At 39.0% G+C, this 22,155-nt stretch overlaps 1 protein-coding gene across 1 annotated transcript in view; it reads right to left on the bottom strand.

The window, feature by feature from the left end:
- The window catches only part of LOC149159582 (uncharacterized), a 220,933-nt gene extending 202,406 nt beyond the window's left edge, over window positions 1–18,527 (bottom strand). The window contains exon 1 of the mRNA XM_089433512.1: window positions 18,129–18,527. Coding sequence (XP_089289638.1) covers window positions 18,129–18,404 — 276 coding nt within the window. The 5' untranslated portion in view covers window positions 18,405–18,527. The remainder of the gene's footprint in view (window positions 1–18,128) is intronic.
- Between the last annotated feature and the right edge of the window lie 3,628 nt (window positions 18,528–22,155).

The following is a 22,155-nucleotide window of genomic DNA, read 5'->3' as shown; positions in this document are numbered from 1 at the left end:
TTCCGCAACTCAAAACTTTGACCATAAAATTTCTCGATCTCTATCTTTCCACTGCTCGTCATCTTCTTTCACCGCAAGAATCGATCCCGGAGATCTCCTACTGAACAGGGTCTACCACAGGCCCGAGCAAAACCCCTCAGCAGCAAAGGCGTCCCCTTTAAGTCAAAACAATTCTGATACGAAATGTAGGTTTTAACCTTGTACGGAAATTACTTGCAAATGAATTCTTAAAAACAGAAAATATACAATAGTGAGAAACACAAAACAAATACACAGAGATTTTCCCCTGGATCCCAAAACCGGGACTACCAGATTGATTTTTCATTATATTCCTTTCAATGTTACAATACATATATATACATGTCGAAGCATTCATAAACCCCAATCCATTAACCCTGGATTAGAAAATAGCCATACTTCCCTTGATCGGATCTACAAAATACTATGGGCAGAAAACCATCACGCCCAAAACCATGTGCAAAACCCATGCACAAAACCATAGGTAGGTCCGCCCACCTAATATAGGGTCCAAAAAAAAATTCCCAGGGCGCTACCCCGACCCCGTAGAGGGGGGCTACCACCCCCTACTGCGCTCGCCCCCTACTGCGCTCAGCGCAACGAACAGGGGGGACTAATGCCCCCTGCACATGCGACTAGTCGTGGAAAGAATATAACACACACCCAACATTTTGAGGGCATTGGGTCTCTTCAACACTTGCATGGGCAACAGGACCTCTTCTCCTTCTACTGTTGAAGTTGTTATTAATGCCATTTTGTTGTTAGGCCTTTGAGAATTTCTTCTATCAGCACAATCTCGAGCAATGTGGCCAAATTTGTAACACCTATAGCATTGGACTTTTAAAAAGTCCCTTCTATTGTTATTGAATGATGGGGTTGGCTTCTTAGGCTTCCATTTGGAAGGTCTTCCTTTCCCTTTTCCTTTCTTCACATTGGCTGCAAAGGCTATAGACTCTCCTTCTACCTGTCTCTGGATTCTTCCTCTAGAAATGAGCCTGGATTCTTCTTGAGTGCAATTTCCCAAAAGTTCATCAAATGTAGGGAGCTCTTTCCTACAACTAATGCTTGTGATGAATGTCTCCCAAGACATGGGGAGCCCACCAAGAGTCATTTGCACAAGCTCTCTATCATATATGACTTCTCCAATGGAAAGAAATTGATCTCTTATTTGGGGGATCCTCATGAAGTAGGCAGTGATAGATTCATACTTGTTCATCTTGATGTCACGGAATTGACTCTTCAAAGAGATGATTTGGCTTAGATTGTTGACCTCATACATCCCAATCAATTTGTCATACATTTCCTTTGACTTCATCATCTTGGACACATAGGTGATGAGATGGTCGTGAGTCAATGATGAGATGGTCTGTCTCTAAGAGAGTCAATCAATGTTCAACATGAGATACATCAGTCCAAAAGTACATCCAATAATTAGTCAAAGTCAAATCTTTGACTATCCCAAACAACCAAACCAATGAGAGAGGAATAGTCAAATCTAGTCAAAGACACTAGTCTGCAATTTCGAGCGGTGGAGGTACAGTCAACAGCAGTCAACGGTATGCAAAATTCAACGGTGAAACTGCCCAGAAAAGTTCGTTCAACCCAGCAATAAATTCGGCCTTCCTTACTTGATCAAACTTGGTCAAAACAATCCTGAAATTCACTCTGCAATTCAGTCCTGCAGTCAAAGCCAGTCAAAGTGCCTAGAACAGTTCAGTCAAAGTCTCCAAAACGGATAAGAAATTCAGTCAAACCAGATCAAATCAACGAAAGTCAAAGAGAGTCAATGTTGGTCAACGCAATCCCAAAACAGAACAAAAAGTCAACTTCGGTCAAAACAAAAGATGCCCTTCCTTCCTCGCACATGTGAATTTAATCTGTGAATTTCAGATGATGTGATGTGATTGAGTTATGCCAAAACGACCTCCAACGAAGGTCTATTTATATGTGTGTGAGGAGGGGTAATTTGCTTAGGTGGGGCCTATTACCACTCAAACCAGCAGGGGACCTAAAAGGGGTTCCTAAAGGGCACCTACTAGGTTAAGGGCAACGATGGAGGCTTAGCCCATTGTCACCACTACTAAGTCTCCCTGCTCTTTACGAACTTTCACCGATGGGAGGAGTCTTGGTAGTGTAGGGATCACTTGTAAAGTATATGTCAATGGATAAGTGTAAAGTGACCCAGGAAACCTTTTCCCAAGTATGGAGTGAAGAATGGAACTTGCTTTCTCTTTAAGCAAGGGACTTGGTCCTCCAAGGGTAAGGGGTGAAGATTGGAGGGTTGAGGGAGAAGGAATAGGCTTATAGACGAGGTTCTCAATCCCTATAATCCTTGAGAAACTTGGATTCCCAAATGGTCCTTGACAAATAATCTTTATTGAGAAGTGGGACCACACAAGACCAAGTGGACCCAGTCCAAATTCGGGCGTGGAATGTAGCAACCAATGATGTTCCTATCCTGGACAAGGTGAAAGGAAAGGACCAAACAATAATATTTACTTCAAAAGGTTAAATTGATCCTGTTGAGTTCTAACCTTGGGGATGCCTAGGCAAAATTCGATCCTAGAGTCAGGGCTTGGGATTCTCGGAGATTCCACCATTAGAATGGCCTCAAATTTGGAGGAGAGGGAGGGGACCCACCAGCACAGTACCCTATAGGAGATCAAAGTTTTTCCTTGGGTCAATTCCCGGGAAATTGATGCCCTAGGTGACCTTTGAGAGCTAGACGTGGGAAAAAGTGATAAGAGGTGAAAAAGATGAAGGGGATTACCACACTTTTTAGGGATCAAAAGCCTAATTCACTTGGGGATATGGAGTCAAGGATGATGATGAGTAAGAAATTAGTTTCTTGATCAAGCAGGCCCAGAAAGTCATCTTCATCCAATGTTGAGAGAAAGAAAATAAAAGTGACCTTCAAGCATTTATACTTCAAAGAAAACAATGCAAGCTTATCGAGACAAATAATCTCTAGGACATTTCATTCATATAGCATTGGCCCATACACTAAATTAGCGAAAACATGCTCAATGCCACATTTAAACCATGCAGCAACTAGCCCTAATTTTAGCAGTATGCAGCAACAAGAATAATAACATCAAAATTTACTTGCAACGTTATAGAGTATATCCAACCAGCATTTTGTTTGCAAGACAAAGCTCCAAGACAAGAAAAATAACCCAAATCCATACGTCAAAATTCATCCATCTCCAAAAAAATATCCTCCAAGGAAAAATGCGAAATTCTCTATGATTAGAGAGATCCCAAGTCAAGTGATGATCCAAATGAATGTATCTAACATCAATATATAGCCTCCTAAGGAATTCGAATTAGCTTATGGGCCTACATTAGCCCCTAATGATAAAATAATGTGCAAATAAAAGCCCTATTGGTGACAAGCCTACCAAACTAGATCACAAGTGTAAAAATAAGCCTCACAACAGGCCAAATAATAATATGTACATGTCCTGGGGCCCTCCAAAGGCCTAACAATGTCCTGAAGTTCCATACTGAGGAATGAATACCTCAGAATATGATGGACAAGGGCGTGACCCTTTTTTCTCCAAGTAGTAGACTTGTGGTGCTCCCAGTGGGTTTGAAGGCACATAAATGACCCCATGGGTCTCCATATGCATCAGAGATGCCTGTAGATCCTCTGCAATGGTCTGAGTGGTGGAATGAATGCTGCCATGACATCATACAAGTCCTGGGACACCTGCCAGGAGTGTGGGGCTCATGTGAGGGCCTGTTGGGCATAATGTACCAAGCACATCACCATCATCCCAAAAGTGGATCGCTAGTAGTCTCTGAACATCGATGAAGATCCGTGGAGTGTTGTTTGTTGCTGTGGAGGCCAATGGCTCTCTATGCACGCCCTATATGTGCCAATGTAGACCTCTGGGGGTTAGGATCCCGTATAGGGAGACGATACCCAAATGGAAACCAGGGCACATAAATGACCCCATGGGTCTCCATATGAATCGAAGATGTCTGTAGATCCTTTGCAATGGTCTGAGTGGTGGAATGAATGTTGCCATGACATCGTACAAGTCCTGGGACACCTGCCAAGAGTGCGGGGCTCTTGTGGGGGTCTATTGGGCATAATGTACCAAGCACATCACCATCATCGCAAAAGTGGATCACTAGTAGTCTTTGAACATCGATGAAGATCCGTGGAGTGTTTTCTATTGTTGTGGAGGTCAATGGCTCTCTATGCACACCCTATATGTGCCAACGTAAACCTCTAGGGGTTAGGATCCTGTATTGGGAGACCAAACCCAAATGGAAACCACCTGTAATCTTGCATAAGTTCTAATGTGTCCCCTAGGCTTCTAGTACAACCAGTCATTAAAATAATCGGGTAAAAGAGTTTACAAATCATGGATAACAAAGTGGGCACTTCAAAATGGCATGCCCTTTCATAATGGGCTTTGGCATGTGCTAGTGCCTCCAAGCTCCAAAGGGGGTTAACCAAGTACCTTATTAGGTGGTTTCATCCCTTAAAGGGGATAGTATATCAAAGGTACATCCTTCTAATGGGGGTGATAAGTGATAAGTGGAATGGAATAGGGAATGAGAGGAGAACACCTTGGCCACCTATTGGGGCATAGCGGTAGCTAGATAAGGGGAAGCCCACACCTAGGTATGTAATGTGTAGGAGGGAGCAATCGTGGTACATGATGTGCCCCGTCCTTGATTTTTACACCCTTCTTTATATGCCTTTTGCCTTTTATGAATTTTCTTTAATTAACTACTCAAGGCTCAAAGGATAAGGGCATGATGTGCAAGATATAGCAGTGATTACCCCCTTTTAGGTAGGGCAGTACATTGCCCTCCAGGGGTTGGGACAATCATGGGTTCTTTTGTAACATCCTTCCTATGACATGATTAAGATGTCGAGGGATGCTAGCAATGTCCAAAGCAAGAAATTTACGAAAGAATGAATATACATGAATCATATGTAGGAGTCACCAGGGAGAAATTAAAGGTGCCTAGAAAAATGCTTGCTTCACCCTACAAGCATCGACCTTAAAGTTCAATGAAGAACTAGGGCTTCGTTCTTCCAATGGAGTCGCCAATAATGATATGTCAATTTGTCATATGGGGAACAAAACACACGTTTCGTGTCCCCTGCAACGACGCCAAAAATGTTACCACTCAAACCAGCAGGTGACCTAAAATGAGTTCCTAAGAGGGCAACAATGGAGGCTTAGCCCATTGTCACCACAGTTAAGTCTCCCTGCTCTTTACGGACTTTCACCGATGGGTGGAGTCTCAGTAGTGTAGGGATCACTTGTAAAGTATATGTCTATGGATAGGTGGAAAATGACCCTGGAAACCCTTTACCAAGGATGGAATGAAGAATGGAACTTGCTTGCTCTTTAAGCAAGGGACTTGGTCCTCCAGGGGTAAGGGGTGAGGATTGGAGGGTTGAAGGAGAAGGAATAGGCTTATAGACGAGGTTCTCAATCCCTATAATCCTTGGGAAACTTGGGTTCCCAAATGGTCCTTGTCAAATAATCTTTATTGAGAAGTGGGACCACACATGACCAAGTAGACCCAGTCAGGGTTTGGGGATGGAATGTAGCAACCAATGATGTTCCTATCCTAGACAAGGTGAAAGGAAAAGACCAAACAAGAATATTTACTTCAAAAGGTTGAATTGATTCCGCTGAGGTCTAGCCTTGGGGATGCCTAGGCAAAATTCGATCCTAGAGCTAGGGCTTGGGATTCCTGAAGATTCCATGTTAGAATGGCCTCAAATTTGGAGGACAGGGAGGGGACCCACCAGCACAGTAGCCTGTAGGAGGTCGATGTTTTTCCTTGGCTCAATTCCCGGGAAATTGATGCCCTAGGTGACCTTTGAGAGCTAGACCTGGTAAAAAGTGATAAAAGGTGAAAAAGGTGATGAACACCCTTTTTAGGGATCAGTGCCTAATTCACTTAGGGATATGGAGTCAAGGATGATGATGAGTAAGAACTTGGTTTCTTGATCAAGTAGGCCTAGAAAGTCAGCTTCATCCAATGTTGAGAGAAAGAAAACAAAAGTGACCTTCAAGCATTTATACTTCGAAATAAATGATGCAAGCTTATCGACACAAACAATCTCTAGGACACTTCATTCATATAACATTGGCCCATACATTAAATTAGCTAAAACATGCTCAATTCCACATTTAAATCATGCAGCAACTAGCCCTAATTTTAGCAATATGCAACAACAAGAATAATAACATCAAAACTTATTTACAGCATTATAGAGTATATCCAACCGGTATTTCATTTGCAAGACAAAGCTCCAAGACAAGAAAAATAGCCCAAATCCATATGTCAAAATTCATCCATCTCCAAAAAAATATACTACAAGGAAAAATGTGAAGTTCTATATGATTAGAGAGATCCCAAGTCAAGCAATGATCCAAATGAATGTATCTAACATCAATATATAGCCTCCTAAGGAGTTTGAATTAGGCTATAATAATGATAAAATAATGTGCAAATAAAACCTCTATCGGTGACAAGCTCACCAAACTAGCTCACAAGTGTAAAAATAAGCCTCACAACAAGCCAAATAATAATATGTACATGTCGTGGGCCCTCCAAAGGCCTAACAATGTCCTGAAGTGCCATACTGAGGAATAAATTCCTCGGAATATGATGGACAAGGGGGTGGCCCCTTGTTCTCCAAGTAGTAGATTTGTGGTGCTCCCCGTGGGTCTGAGGGCACATAAATGACCCCATGGGTCTCCATATGAATTGGAGATGCCTGCAAATCCTCTGCAACGGTTTGAGTGGTGGAATGAATGTTGCCATGACATCGTACAAGTCTTGGGACACCTGCTAAGAGTGTGGGGCTCCTGTGGGGGCCTGCTGGGTAGAATGTACCAAGCATGTTACCATCATCCCAAAAGTCGATCGCTAGTAGTCTTTAAACATCGATGAAGATCCGTGGAGTGTTGTTTGTTGTTGTGGAGGCCAATGGCTCTCTATGCACACCCTATATGTACCAATGTAGACCTCTAGGGGTTAGGATCCCGTATAGGGAGACCAAATCCAAATGGAAACCACTTGTAATCTTGCATAAGATCCAATGCATCCCCTAGGCTTCCATTACAACCAATCATTAAAATAATCGGGTAAAAGAGTTTACAAATCATGGATAACAAAGTGGGCACTTCAAAATGGAATGCCCTTCCGTAGTGGCCTTTGGTATGTGCTAGTGCCTCCAAGCTCCAAAGGGTGTTAACCAAGTACCTTATTAGGTGGTTTCAGCCCTTAAAGGCGATAGTATGTCAAAGGTACATCCCTCTAATGGGGGTGGCAAGTGATAAATAAGTGGAATGGAATACGGAATGAGAGGGGCAACCTTGGGCCACATATTAAGGTATAGGGACCTAGGTATGTAATGTGTAGGAGGGAGCAATCGTGGTACATGAGGTGCCCTGGCCTTGATTTTTACACCCTTCTTTATATGCCTTTTGCCTTTTATGAATTTTCTTTAATTAACTGCTCTGGGCTCAAAGGACAAAGGCATGATGTGCAAGATATAATAGTGATTACCCCCTTTTAGGTAGGGCGGTACATTGCCCTCCAGGGGTAGGGACAATCAGGGGTTCCTAAATGATGAAGAAGGCTCATATAGAGCCTATGGAACTAGGGTGATAACCATGGATTGGGGTAGACCTCATGTATTGGCTTTTGCCCACGTGCTAATTATTTCTGTCCTGGCCATCTTTTGCATTTTGTGGTACAGTTTCCTGATAAATGTGGCCAAATATGCTTTTTTTCTTTTTCTTTTGGCTACTTCAACCCCCGGGGCATCTTTCTAGGCCTGGCCCAAGGTGGGGGCAAGGGGATAGGGAGGCTAGCCCTATGTGGACCCAAAATGGAAATGTGGACCCAGATGGAAGAAATGATGAATGGTGGTATAGTGAGTGGAAAGGGAGTGATATATGCGGATAAAGGAGTGGGACCACGCACCCAAAGTCGGGGTTTCCCAAGTAGTACCACCCTAGAACCAAATGGTCAATAAAGGAGATCCCACAGGACTAAGATTCCCGGGTAACATCCAAAAGAGATCAAGGGGACAAGAGCACAAACTGAGCCCACCCTTTCCGACAAATCCCCCCATCAATCCATACCCAAAAGTATCCATGATAAGTAAACCCAATTCTCAATTACCAAATGAGAAGACATACCTTTATCAATACATGGGTGAGAGACCACATGGCTGGCTCAGGTGGTAGAGAAATGGCACAACGAGCTAGTAGGAGGCTGCAACGCACTGTTGGCTACCGGCTGAGGTTCTCATGGAGAAAAATTTATTTTGGGGATATCACCCACGAAGTGGTGGGTAACATAGCCGACTTGTCATCTTCCTCTTGGTCGACTTATCAAACACAAAATAGAAAATTCCTTTGACCAATTTGAAATTGCCTTTGAAGAATAATGGTTTCTCCTTGGGGTAGTTGGGCTTCTCCTTGGGCAAATTCATCCTATAGCCGCCAATTTTAACGATTGGAAGAACACTTGTTTTCTCATCTTGTCGTTCATGGGATCTGCTCTCCCCTGGGAAAACTCGCAGCCCTATTTCTCCAAATATGGTCAATAAACAGGCAACAGAGGCAAAAATATAGATTTTCCTTAAAAAAAATCAACAAGAAAACCTCTATCTTCTAGATCCAAGGCATGGATCTAGTGGAAAATGTGAAGAAAAGCATCCATAACGAATTGGGTATCCATGCAAAATTTCAATGCTTGTTATATGAAGGGAAAGTTTTACAAGATTCTTCTTAGATGAATGATTATGGCATCGAAAAGAAGTGGAGTGGAGATTTAGTATTTCCCGTAATACTAAATCTGAGGCTAAGGAGTGGAGCTTTAAGCTCTAGAAACCCTTATGGATTAGTCTCATTCAAGGATGCGGTAAAAGGGCAGGCTTCCACTCCTGCAAATCAAATCCAAAATTTGTCAGACCCTCAATTGTCGAATGGTCCAAGCTCCAACCATGGAAGTTAAAATCAAAGAGGTCAACTTGCTTTTTCTGATCTACAATCCATGGCTATAATATGCAGGTTTAATGGTTTTTGTCCAAGATCTGAAGATTTACACCAGTGAGTCTTTTCTTCCTAGACACCCAACTGCAACATTTACTTATGTTCCAAAGGTTTCTTCATAGTGGAATTTGAAACACATAAAGAACTAGAGAAAGTCCTAAATGATGAGCCATGGTTCTGGGTTAGGGCGGGACTCTTTATTATCTCATGGTTCCCGGATTTCGATTCCACAAGTATGGTGGTCACAACAATGTGCGTTTAGGTGAGATTACCAAACCTCCCTCTCCCTTTCTAGCACCATCAAGTACTAGAAGATATTGGAAATACTTTGGGAAAGTTCAAAAAATGGATCGAGACAGAATAGAAAAAGGTATCTTCACTTTTGCTAGAATCTGTGTAGAGAAGGACCTTAGTAAAGGTCTATCAGATAGAATTCATCTTAAACATAAAAACTTTCAATGGACCTGTTGTCGCACAGATTGTCTAAGCAGCACGACAATGCTCAGACCGAGGGATGTCACCCTGATCCCCGATCTCTCCGTTTAAGCTATCTCCCTAGGCTAAGGGGGGTAGACCTTTTGGGATAAAAGAAAACCAACTGGCAGTCAGTTCGGTTGGGAGACACGGCAAAGCAATTTAGCACCTGATTGACTTTAGAAATTAATGTACCAGTGCCTTATGGAGTTAATGATTAAATGATTAGTTATTAAATGTTGCAGAAATATGAACCTTTGTAAAACAATCATTTATCATCAAATATCCCAAGCAATACAAGCTATTCAATAAACTCACAATGCTTTAATAATGATCCAACGATTAAATTTCTAAAAATTGAATGCTTTAAACAATCATACAATTTAAATGCTAACCAATTACCACTTTCATATAGCTAACTTTTAAATAAACATTTAAGTGCATTTAACTATAGAGAAGTGGAACATAGATACCACAAAAGACACCAAAAAATGAATTTTCAATTTTTAGTTAAGCTTTTCAAAAAAAAAATATATTTTTATATATTTTTATATTTTTAAATAAAACTAAACTAAATGAAATTTAAAATTATTAAAACTAAATCCTAAAATCAAATAAATCTAAAAAAAATCAAAGCAAAATATGAAAAATCTAAAATTTAAAACTTCTAATGATTTTTTTTCTCTTTATATATATATATATATATATATAGATATATATATATAATGATTAAATGAAAATCTAAAAAATAAATCAAACCCTAAATATTAATCTTAATCTAAATGAAAACAAAAATTTAAATCTAAATCTAAACCAAATAAAGATCTAACTAAGAAAAATAAAATGAAAATCGAATATATCTAAACCCCAAACTAAATTAAAATGGATATATAAAAAAAAATGGAAAACTAAACATAACCCAAATACACATACGCTAAATAAAAAAAAGAACGAGTTTGTTGTTTGCTTGTTGTATGCAGGTGTGCATGAGGGAGAGAAAATGCGAGGAAGCCAAGGGATTCGAGGAGGCTATGTGCTGCAGGGTCGACTTGAAGGCCGAGGATGGGAGGGATGCACGCAGGTAGAGAGACAGCAAGGGTCGCGTGAGGAAAGAAGGGAAGTGCGGGTTGGTTTTGGCAGGTGGACAGTGTGGGAAATGGCAGCAGCGTGAAGGAGAAAGGAGGTGGCTGCGTGAAGGGAGAAAAGCAGAGAGGACAGTCCTGGCAGCACGTAGAAAGGCGTGGACAGTGTTTGGCAATTCGTTTGCAGGTTAGCGTGGAAAGCGAGGGTGGTTTGCTGCGAGGAATTGGAAAATCGATGGCAACTGAATGTGGAGCAGCGTACAGGCTTATGGCATCTGCAGGGATGGTGGATCGAAGGGTATGGAGGATCGAATGTGGATATATTTTGAAGGTGAAAGGGTTAAGAGAGCAAGTGAGAAGGAATGCGTGGAGAGAAAGAGAGTGAAGGCAGCGTTGTTGAGGAGCGAAAGAGATCACGCAGAGAGGGAAAAGCGTTTTGGATACGGTAGGTAGCGTAAAGATGGCGTGAGGCAGGCGGAAAGGGAAATAGAGCGAGACTGTGTGGATGAGGGTGGCGGATGTATTGGCAGCAATGGACGCAAGGATTTGAGGGTGGCTACAGCAGCAAAGAAAAATTTCTAAATCTGCCAGAACGATAAAAACAATCTTGAAACCCTCAGAAGAATATCCGAATTCCAGAAAACGGATTTCACACATGTACTTCGGATTTTTTCAATGAAACGCCAGGCACCCCAGGCAGCAGCAGACAGATGGCCTGGAAAACCTTGAACCTTTTCAGAAAACTTGAAAATCTTTTGAAGAGTATCCCTGCAAAAATGATGCTGAGGCCAGATCTTACCCTCCAGGGCCTAGATCTGGTTTTAGAACAAGATTATATCTTCAGATCTGAAACCTGTAACAACAAAAACAAACACCCAGAAAAAAAATGTGCAAGAAACAAAACTAAAAACCCTAAAACCAGCTAAATAATTACAGTAATTACAAATTAAAGGCTCTAAATAGCCAGATTTATCGTTATGCCACAGAAATATTTTCAGAATTTTAAACTTAATGTGAGGTGCTTCAGAAAACCCTTCATGCATCTGCAACAAAAATTCTAATGATAAGCCCAGGATTAAAACTGGTTGGGCTCTTTCAGAAAACGCAATCCGGGAGTTGGCTGGTTCAACCGAGAACTTCCCCTAACGCCCGGTAAACTCAAAATTAAGGATATCCTGCACAGCTTAAATCAACCATTAACATAGAGGGAGAAAACAACAGTGAAATTCAGATCAAATGGAGATACCTGCCATTATATTCAGAAATTAAACTATCATTCAAACCCCAGAGATCAGACAAGATACCTGTGCCTAAATCAATCTTCATCAAGCTATCATCAATGGCTAAAACTAAATTTATGCAGAAAAATAAAACATCTTACAGCATTTCCAGAAGAGTAACACCAGCAAGATTTCAACCCCAAAGTCTTTATTTATTACACAAAAAATGACTTCAAGAGAGCTTTCTTTAGCACACGACTCTAAGATCCGATGATTTCAAATGACCCCTGACACCCTATTTAAAAGAAAATTTCCCAACGGCTAGTTCAAGTGATCCAGTGAAAATGATCTCGACCGTCGATGAAGATCAAAATCCCTTTTAATCTCATCTGTCGAAATTTTTAAATGCATTTTAATATATTAAAAATTTAAATTTTGCATTTATTTTCTCAAAATTTTATTATTTTATTATATTTTTTTTAAATATTTATTTTTTATTTTTTATTTATTTTTAAATTTTATTTTATTTTTTATTTTTTTAGTTATTTTTTAATTTTTTTATTTGTTATTATTTATATCTTTTATTATTTTTATTGGACCCTCGAACTTAGCCTTTGAAAAATCACCTAGGACCTAGGATTCATGAAGGGATAAAACATTTTCTAACCCTCAAGACACTTTACATCATGACTTTTACAATTTTACATCTCAAGAGGGAAAACCCATTTGACATAGACCCTCATAGACTACCCAGTTCTGCGACACAAATATAATCTCGCAGATCAAGCAATTTGAAATAACCTAACCGAATAATTAAGATTATTTCCAAATAACTTTTACATAGACTCGAGGCACACTAGGATTCCCCTAAGATTCTAATGACAAAATCCATTCCGGCTTTGGGGTTACGCTGAAGGAAAACTCTGCCGACCATGGGTCGGTGAGACAAAAAACCTTCCGAAACGTAGATTATCACTAGAAAATTAGGTTTGGTTAGGCAATTTACATACATGACTCAGATCTGCTAAGATTATTTACAATTTACACATGCAAACTGGGTTTACAACATAACATGATCGGGCTGATGATGACAGTCGAATGGCATGGACACGTCGATCAAGCGCTATCCCTTTTGCGAAAAAAGGGGGTGTATTGCTATGGGTAGTTGACACGTAGTGGTCAACAGGACCCAAGTATTAAATTATGAGAATGCAGCATTTAGATGTCAAATGTGTTTTCAAACTAGACACTTGCACAACACTTGCCCGCAGGCAAAAAAGACCCCAAAAAATAAAAAGAGGCAGGTCCATAAGCCAAAGGATGGCAAATATCTAGTCCTACCCTTTCGAAAGAAGAAGAAGAGAATGTGGCGGGAAACCCAACTCAGTGACCACATGCACAACATGGTAACAAGGCAGATGGAGGGGGCAGGGACCAATCAAGAAATGCAACACACATTCAAAAGGATATTGAATTAGTAGAGATCAAAGCAACTAAGCAGCAAAAAGAGGAATCACTCAACAAATTGGGTATAGGGGGTATAAAGAGAACACATGTATCTAAGAGCTCAGACTCAGACAAAGAAGTCCCTGTATAGACAGCTTAAAATGAATTATCCATAGGTATAAAGAGAACACATGTATCTAAGAGCTCAGACTCAGACAAAGAAGTCCCTGTATAGAGTCTAGACAGCTTAAAATGAATTATCCATAGTAATAATTGGACCCAACCAAAGAGTTTGGCAAAAGGTTTAGAAAAAAGAAAGGAAAAAAGGGGAAGTTAATTGATTTTTATCACACTTAACTTAGCAAGCTTTATGTAGTTTTTTATTTGTTTACTTTTTATTGCTCATTAGCTGAAAAGTTGACATCATTGAATGCTTAATAGCATCTCCAGAATATAATTTTGTTCCTTGTTTTTCAGGTTGAATAAAATTACGATTTTTCCTCGAAAAAATTAATTGATTTTAATTATTGTACTTTTCCTAAATTAAACTTAGGAAAGAAGACATAAATCACTAGAAAAGGCAAATAATGTCTTCCACATGCTAAAACACCAAGCTATTGTAGAAGACCTTCCGATGCTACTCACATCAACAACAAGTCTTACAATCATACAAACATAACCATATAGACCATACAGACAAGTCATACAGTGGTATAGCAAGTCGCCTACTTCAGGGTGATTTATTGACCATGCAGTAAGTGGTTTTCGGAATACTATGGAGGTTCCCTTGTAAGTTTTACAAAGGAATGAAAAGTTGAATTTGAAGGAAAATTACTTATGTGTGAAAATGTTTTTATGCTTCCATTATTTAACTTCCAGCTATTGTGTGATTGGTGCTATGGTATGAATTTAATTTCTGCATTGATTAAGTTCAGCAATTTACTTGTTTAGTTGAGTTCGTAAGGGCATGAATACTATGGAGGTTCCCTTGTAAGTTTTACAAAGGAATGAAAAGTTGAATTTGAAGGAGAAATTACTTGTGTGTGAAAAACTTTTTATGCTTCCATTATTTAACTTCCAGCTATTGTGTGATTGGTGCTATGGTATGAATTTAATTTCTGCATTGATTAAGTTCAGCAATTTACTTGTTTAGTTGAGTTCATAAGGGCATTAGTCATCCAGGTTTGGAATTTTCACATCAACTCCCAACTGCCCCTTTTGTGGACACCTTGAGAACTCCAAACATTTGTTCTAGCTTTTGTGTCTATGATGATTCAATGTGGACCTCAATCACTCAAAAGCCAGCTCCTCCTCACCTTCATTTCATGGAAGGCATGGAGGTTTCCCTTTTAAGGGATAAATTGTCTAGGTCATTGAGCTTCAAACAAGATGGTGACTCATTAGAATTGAAGTCTTATTTCTTATTGGAAAGAAAAGGAATGCTTCTAGGATTGACTAGACCACCATGTATAGTGTTCCTCTCATGTTGATAGCCCATTAATTTATCCTAATCTCTTTATGCAGATTCTAAAAAGTGGAGCTACACCTAGTGCATTTGCAATAGTTGTTGGAGTATTGTGGGGGAGCTCTTTGCACTGTAAGCAATAAGACCTCCTGCACTATTCCCATGCTCCAGGCAATCACATGTCCATGATTGGAGGTTGGGGAAAAGAGTTGGTCGAGTAATGTGAGAAAGGCATGAGCAATGCCATAGCCAATATCGTAGCCCTACCCCATGGCCTTTGAATGAAAAGAGTAATGTGGGAAAGGCATGAGCAATGCCATAGCTGATCTCGTAGCCCTACCCTATGGCCTTTGAAGGAAAAGTTCTTGATTCTTGTCCTTGCTATCTTGAAGAATGAGAAGTTACTAGAGAATGATGGTTGGAGTCCTGCTAAGCTATCCAATAATGAGTAGGGGCCCGCCCAAATGACAAAAATGATTATCCTTGAGATGTGAGTCTGATCGTCTTGATTTTTATAAAATGTGTAATTGCCTTTTTTTGTACCTTAATGGAAAAACCCTATGGATGATTTTTTAAATGCCAATTGGCTATGAAGGCAGTTGCTTTACTTCTTATTGTTTGCTTCTCAAGCTAGAAATCAATGGTGAAGTGGTTAGCTACTTAGCCTGCAAGAATCCAAATTGGACAGCTCACAGACTATATTTATGTTTGTCTGAAAAAAGAAAAATAAAGAAATATACTTCTATTTCTATTAACGGAATATTATGTACAAATCAACAGATATGCCACCACCATGAGGCAGAATCTAAAGTAATTTAATAAACCCCTATCATTAAAGACTTCAACCAGATTTCTATTTAAAAAAGGCATAACCCTTGTGGTAAAGCAATGCAGCAGCAAGCAAGTGCCACTGCAAAGGGTTTCAGTGTATGAGGTACAGGTTTGAAACCCATCAACAACCTGTTTCCCAGTCTACTGCTTTTGTGCAAGATCAATGCAATGCAAAAAGCATGAATTTCAGATATTGACTCTCTTGAAGTTGATGCCAAAGCAGACATGTTCATCTCATTGCTTACATAGGAAGGGGCATGAGCACCCTTACTTTGGCCACAAATGTTTGATTTTATGATGTATCCTCTTTTATTTAGTAATGAAATAGAAGATGCATACGCATTTGGAGCTCTGACTTGGTTTTCAGAGGAAAACTTATCTTAAGCATCAATCTCAAATTTGTAAAATTATTATTGGGTTTCATTCAAGGCAGTAATTTGACGTCCCACAGGATGTATTTGTGGTTTCAACAGTATTTGACGATTGTCATTAAATGTGAAACAGAGAGTTACTGACCTGTTAAAATTAGAAAATTGTAGATTTGAGTCTTGACAGGTCTACATATACATAGACCCTCAAATTTCCTTTCCGCAGCTTGAATCTTAAATTAATTGTGTAAGATGCACTAGTTGAATGGCACACTACTAGAGGAATGGCACGGAAAGTACTTGTATTTAAGACTGGATGTTCACCTCCCCTGCAATAGTAGAGTAATGGCTTCCCTGGTTGCCACTTGCAAGTTGGCAAGGAGTTGGAAATCCTTTACAGGGCAATGTATCTTCAATTGATTGCTTACATTGAAGTTGAATGGCTTCGAGGGTACTTGTATTTGGGACTGGCATTTCACCTCCCCTGCGATAATAGACTAATGGCTTCCCTGATCACCACTTACTGCTGCCAATTTGCAAGTTGGAAAGGAGTTGGAAATCCTTTACAGGCACGGTGTTGTCAGTTTAAACGCTTTTAGTGTTGTCAGTTTAAACGCTTTTAAAATAATCCACCACCTCCACAATGCACATCATCCCGACAGAGTACCACCCAATAGAAAGAGGAACCTAGGGTTTTGGGTTTAGTCAAGTTACGTTTGTTCCACAGGTCAACAGTTCAAAGCCATGGAGATGATGAATCCAAGGTGTCAAATAAAAATAACCATGGAGATGCTCAATGAAGATGTTAAATAGACGTAACCATTAGGAAGGTGCTAGAGGGGAGGATTGTTGTATAACTTTACAGCAATGTAGTGCCTAAAATGGCTGAGATTTTGAGGGCTCTTCATTAGAGAAAAAGACATTGACCCATTCCAGCTTACCGTAAAGTAAGTTGACCTCTTTAAGGGCGATTGGTCAGTTGAGTGTGCATTTGTATAATTACTCACACAGTTAGAAGCTTGATTTCTACTTTTTAAGCAGCTTTGGCCTTTCTTGGTTTTCCAAAGGAAAAAAGTAGAGAACAGAGGGCTATGGAAGCTTCAAAAAAACTCTCCATACCATGATTTTTACAAATAAAATGTAAGCATTCTTTGTTTCTTCCACGCAAGATGAGAATGTGTTGATAGAGCAAAAAGCAATTTGGTAATCTTTATATGCATGGATGTCTATTCCTTGTACAAAGTAATATATTGATCACTATACCAGTACGTATCCAGATTCCAGATCAGTGAGGATCTGTGGGGCCTCACCCTGCCACACAAGATCTCAGCAGCAGTTCGGTCTTAGATCTGTTCCTAGGAGACAAACTAGGTCCTCCAGCATTCAGCAGTGTGTGAACCCCCATGATATGATTTAGTGGACAGTCTGCACTTGCCATTGGCTCTTCATCGGGCCAGCAGACTTTGTTGAGTTTCTTCAGTGTTATTCATTCAGCCTAGATGTTAGGGAGATGGGTCTGATCCTCAGACCTATACTCCTGGATCTTCTCTGCTAGGCCAATGTAGATTTACTTCATGCAGTGTTGATTTGAACTTCATGTATTGTATCTTCATAGACAGTTTGTACCAGTTTGTATCATTGTCTCAACAGTTCTTGTAGTCTTTTTATAGATAGCTACAGTTTATTTCTTTCTTTCAGTTTTGTAGCATTGTATATTGATCATTATTGTATACTACACACAGTCCCTTTGACCTACTTTGTGGTCATTAGTTGGACATAAATATAATTATTTTATCTTCTTTTATCTATAGATTCAGTGGATTGGTAAAAACCCAGTGTTATGACTACTCAGCAACCAATTTAAATTTCGGGGTATTGTTATCATAGATGTAAAAGTTAGGATGAACTGGTGGTTTTTAATTACATTTTCATGACCTCACTATTTCTAACTTGAATGGCCTGTAATGAAAAAGGTTATACTGCCTCGTTACCTATTGAGTTCCTTTCTGTTTGGCTCGTTAATATTTGTCATCAAACGAATAGAGTTGCGAGAAATAAAGGTATGAACTGACAGTAGATCCTTCTGTTACGTTCCACTTCTTATTTTTCAATGGAAATGGGAATCTCTGGACAGATAAGAACATACGCCAGTTGGGCATTTGGGTACTTACAATTGCATCATTTTCGCCATTAATAGACCATTTGGTGATGTCCCCTTGATGAATAACTAGCGTGCAGGAATCCCTCAATTTGTACGTGACAGTCTCCGTATCCTCGCTCGATCCACCTGCCATCTTGATAGCCTGTACAATAGCAGAAGAATGGAGCTGGTTGAACTGGTTATTAGGTATCTGCCAATTTGTCGGATCCTTGTAGGGATTCCAGGGATGAGAAAAGATCGTAGGCCTAGATGAATCTGCTACTATCGTTTTATGGCGGACCCACATGGTATGCTGGCCAATATTCTCGGTTTCGGTGCCAAACGGTCCAACAGAATCAGTAGCAACAGCACATTTGGTTGTTTTGTAATACGATCGATGTCCCCAATGGTGGAAGGCTGTTGCCTTTTGCATTCTAAGACAGCGCAGGTAACTTAGAGAATTCATGGTGTGTTTTCCGGGCCGTTTTCGAGCACACAAAATGAGAAAATCATCAGATAGAATGACAGGGAATAGTGGAAAATTATGGGTTTAGTTACTAAAACAGATGTAGAGAAGTAGAGTTATGGAATTGGAAAATGATTAAAGTGTTTTTTGGATTTTTAGTTTGTCTAGCGATGTTATATGGGTGTGAATTGTGCGCTAGCAGCACTCCCGTATCAAAATAGAAACAAATTGAGAAAATCCACAAACCTTTGATCATGAGCAAGTTCGAAATAAAAAGTTCAATACCTTATGAGATAATGTTGAGTGAAACAGCAGCAACTCCCATTGAAGCAATTGGTTACCTTATGCGATAATGTTGGTGAAACGGAGCAACCCCCATTGAAGCAATTGCTATGGTGAGACTCATAAGATATTTAAAAAGAATTGAGCAAATGAGAGTAGGTAGATGTTCTAATGTTACTTCAATGAAGGCATGAGCGAAAGAAGAAAACATGGATGAAACAAAGCTACACAGAGATGCAAAAATGGAATATCTACATCAATACCTATCCCACAAATAGCAAGGAGCGAAAGGATTTTGTTATGGAGAAGTTTCGTAAAAAGGTATGAGGAGAAGAGTTGGGTAGAAAGAAGAAATATTACATTGAGGAATTCAATATTACATTGAGGAATTCAACCCTACGTGTAATCTACAACAAAAAGAGTTAAAAATAGTTCATTGGGGCTAGCATTTCATGGAGGGAAAAGGTTCTTATTGCTCAATTAAGGACCAACTCACATCAACTTAGATGTGAAACAGGACCATAGAAAAGGCCTAAAGAAGCTTGGGAAAACAGGTGTGTAAATTTTGCACGTCTGGCCCTGTGGAATCGGAAAAACATTTCATTTTGGAATGTGATGTATTCAAACGCATCAGAGAAAGTTATGAGAACTTGTTAGCGTTAGTTTCTTGGCATTGTTTTTTTAGCGAAGAGATTGTTGGAAGGTTGGGTCAGCTCATTATTAATTTGAATCGGAAAATGATTGAATTGCAAAAAGCTAAAAATAGAGAGCTAATGTTGTCATAGACTATTTTTAGTTTCTTCGACCTTAAAATATCATTTCATTTCATTTCAAAATTATATTCACATTATGATGTGAAAATAAAAGTTGGTAATTTAAAATTATTACAATTTAATGTTAGTGGGGTTGATATATAACAAACAAACAAAAAATATTGTAACAAAAAAATTATTGCAACACAAAGAATGTCTTATTAATGCAGGCATTTATTTGATTAATCATGTATAAAAAGATTATGGGTCAAATTTAACTTGAGGGAAAAAGGAATTACAAATCTTATTGTAAAATGGACCATTTTACTAAATAAAATTTGGTTATATATAAATGAATGTTATAAATAATGATGAGGAACTTATTAGAATTGGAATAATATCAAATCCCTAGGAAATTGGTGGGGGGGAGCCACTTGGCACGAATCTAATTTTTAAAATTTATTAAAGTAATGATCATTTTGCAACATAGAATTTGCTTATATATATAAATGAATGTTATAAATAATAATGAGAAACTTATCATGGAAGAGCTTATTACAATTGGAAGAATCTCAAATCCCTAGGAAATTGGTGGGCGGGGAGCCACTTGGCATGAATCCAATTCTTTTAATTTACTAAAAGTCAATGCAACATTAACACACTACAACCCTTGATAAGCATTTAGACTAAGCATATGCTGAGCATATTCCCTTGAGAATCAATCTAGGTGGTCAATTAAAAATAAAATAAAAGTCAATTGATCATCTTCCTTAAGTTGAAATAAGAAGCTTTAGGCAAAAATGTCTCATTTGTGTTTTGTAGAGTTAAAGAAATGAAATGAAATTATATTTTAACGTCCATGAGACTAAAAATAGTCTATGGGACCATTAGTTCCCTGTTTTTCACCTTTTGCAATTTAATCATTTTTCTTATTCAAATTGATGATGAGTTGGCCCAACCTTCCAACAATCTCTTCGCTGAAAAGACAATGCCAAGAAATCGATGCTAACATATTCCCATTACTTTCTCTGATGACTTTGAATGCATCACATTCCAAAATGAAATGTTTTTCTGATTCCACTGCCCTAGACGTGCAAAATGTACACACTCGTTCTTCCCAGCTTCTTTAGGCCTTTTCCCCGTCCTATTACACACTGAAGTTGATGTGAGTTGGTTTTTAATTGAGCAATAAGAACCTTTGCCCTCCACGAATGCTAGCTCCAATGAACTCTTTTTGTTGTAGATCACAGTAAGGTTGAATTCCTAAATGTAGTACTTTTTTCTACCTAACTCTTTTCCTCATACCTATTTATGAAACTTCTCCATAACAAAATTATTTAGCTCCTTGTTGTTTGTGGGGCAGAATTGAGGTAGATATTCCATTTTTGCATCCATGTGTAGTTTTGTTTCATCCATGTTTTCTTTCTTTCACTCATGCCTTCATTGAAGATAACATTAGGCCATCTACCTACTCCCATTTGCTCAATTCTTTTTAGATATCTTATGAGTCGCACCATAGCAATTGCTTTGATGGGAGTTGCTCATGTTTCACTCAACATTATCTCATAAGGTCCCAAACTTTTTATTTTGAACTTGCTCATGATCAAATTTTTTTGGATTTTCTCAATTTGCTTCTATTTTGAGACGGGGGTGTTGCTAGCCCATAATTTACACCCATATAGCAGCACTGGAAAAACTAGGAGTCCAAAAAACACTTTAGTCATTTTCCAATCCCATAACTCTGCCTCTCTACATTTGTTTTGAAGAGCATATAATGCTTTCCACCCTCCTAAAATTATCTTCTTTCTGCAGTCCTCCCAATTAAGTTTGTTGTTGAAATCAATCCCGAGGTACTTGTACTCATTTACTTCTTCAAGAATGTTGCCTTCAAAGAAGAACGTATGTTGGCGTTGCTTCCTTTTATTAGAGAAAATCATTATTTTGGTCTTGCTGGATTGACTTGCATCCCCACTACTCTAAAAAAATGCTCAAGGGCATATAGGTGCATTTGCAATCCATGGGCTGATTTAGAAATCAATAAAAGATCATCAGCATTTAAAAGAAGCTTTATCACAAACTCCGCCAACCAAACATCTCCACCTTGCAAATTTAGCCACTCTTCCAATTTATCAATATATAAACCAAAAAGAGAAGGAGATAGAAGGAAACCTTGCTTGACTCCAATGTCGCTTCTAAAGCTTTCTGAAGTACCTATTGAGGTTATAATTTTGACTTTCACCTCTTTATAAAGTCTATGGATGATGGCTCTATAATGCAAATTAATTTCAAGTTCTTCCATTCTATGCCACAACTTATCTCTAGGGACTGTGTTAAATGCCTTTTTGAAGTCAACAAAACATCAAAATACTTCTTCTTTGTCCTCCCAAACCTTTTCGAAATGTGTCTCAATGTGATACCATGATCCACTGTAGAATGTTTCGGCCTAAAACCCATTTGTCCTCTTGCTTTCTTTTCTTTTACTTTTGCCCACTTACTGATTCTATTTTCTACCATGTTGTTGAAAACCTTTGCAAACAAAGGATTGATCATAATGGTTC

This window comes from Pinus tabuliformis, chromosome 5_2 (genome assembly GCF_031772625.1).
Source record: "Pinus tabuliformis cultivar Carrire ecotype Pingquan chromosome 5_2, CPIR1, whole genome shotgun sequence".
In the NCBI taxonomy this organism is placed as follows: Eukaryota; Viridiplantae; Streptophyta; class Pinopsida; order Pinales; family Pinaceae; genus Pinus; species Pinus tabuliformis.
The sequence above is the reverse complement of the archived record's forward strand: the minus strand, read 5'-3'. Positions and strand labels throughout refer to the sequence as shown.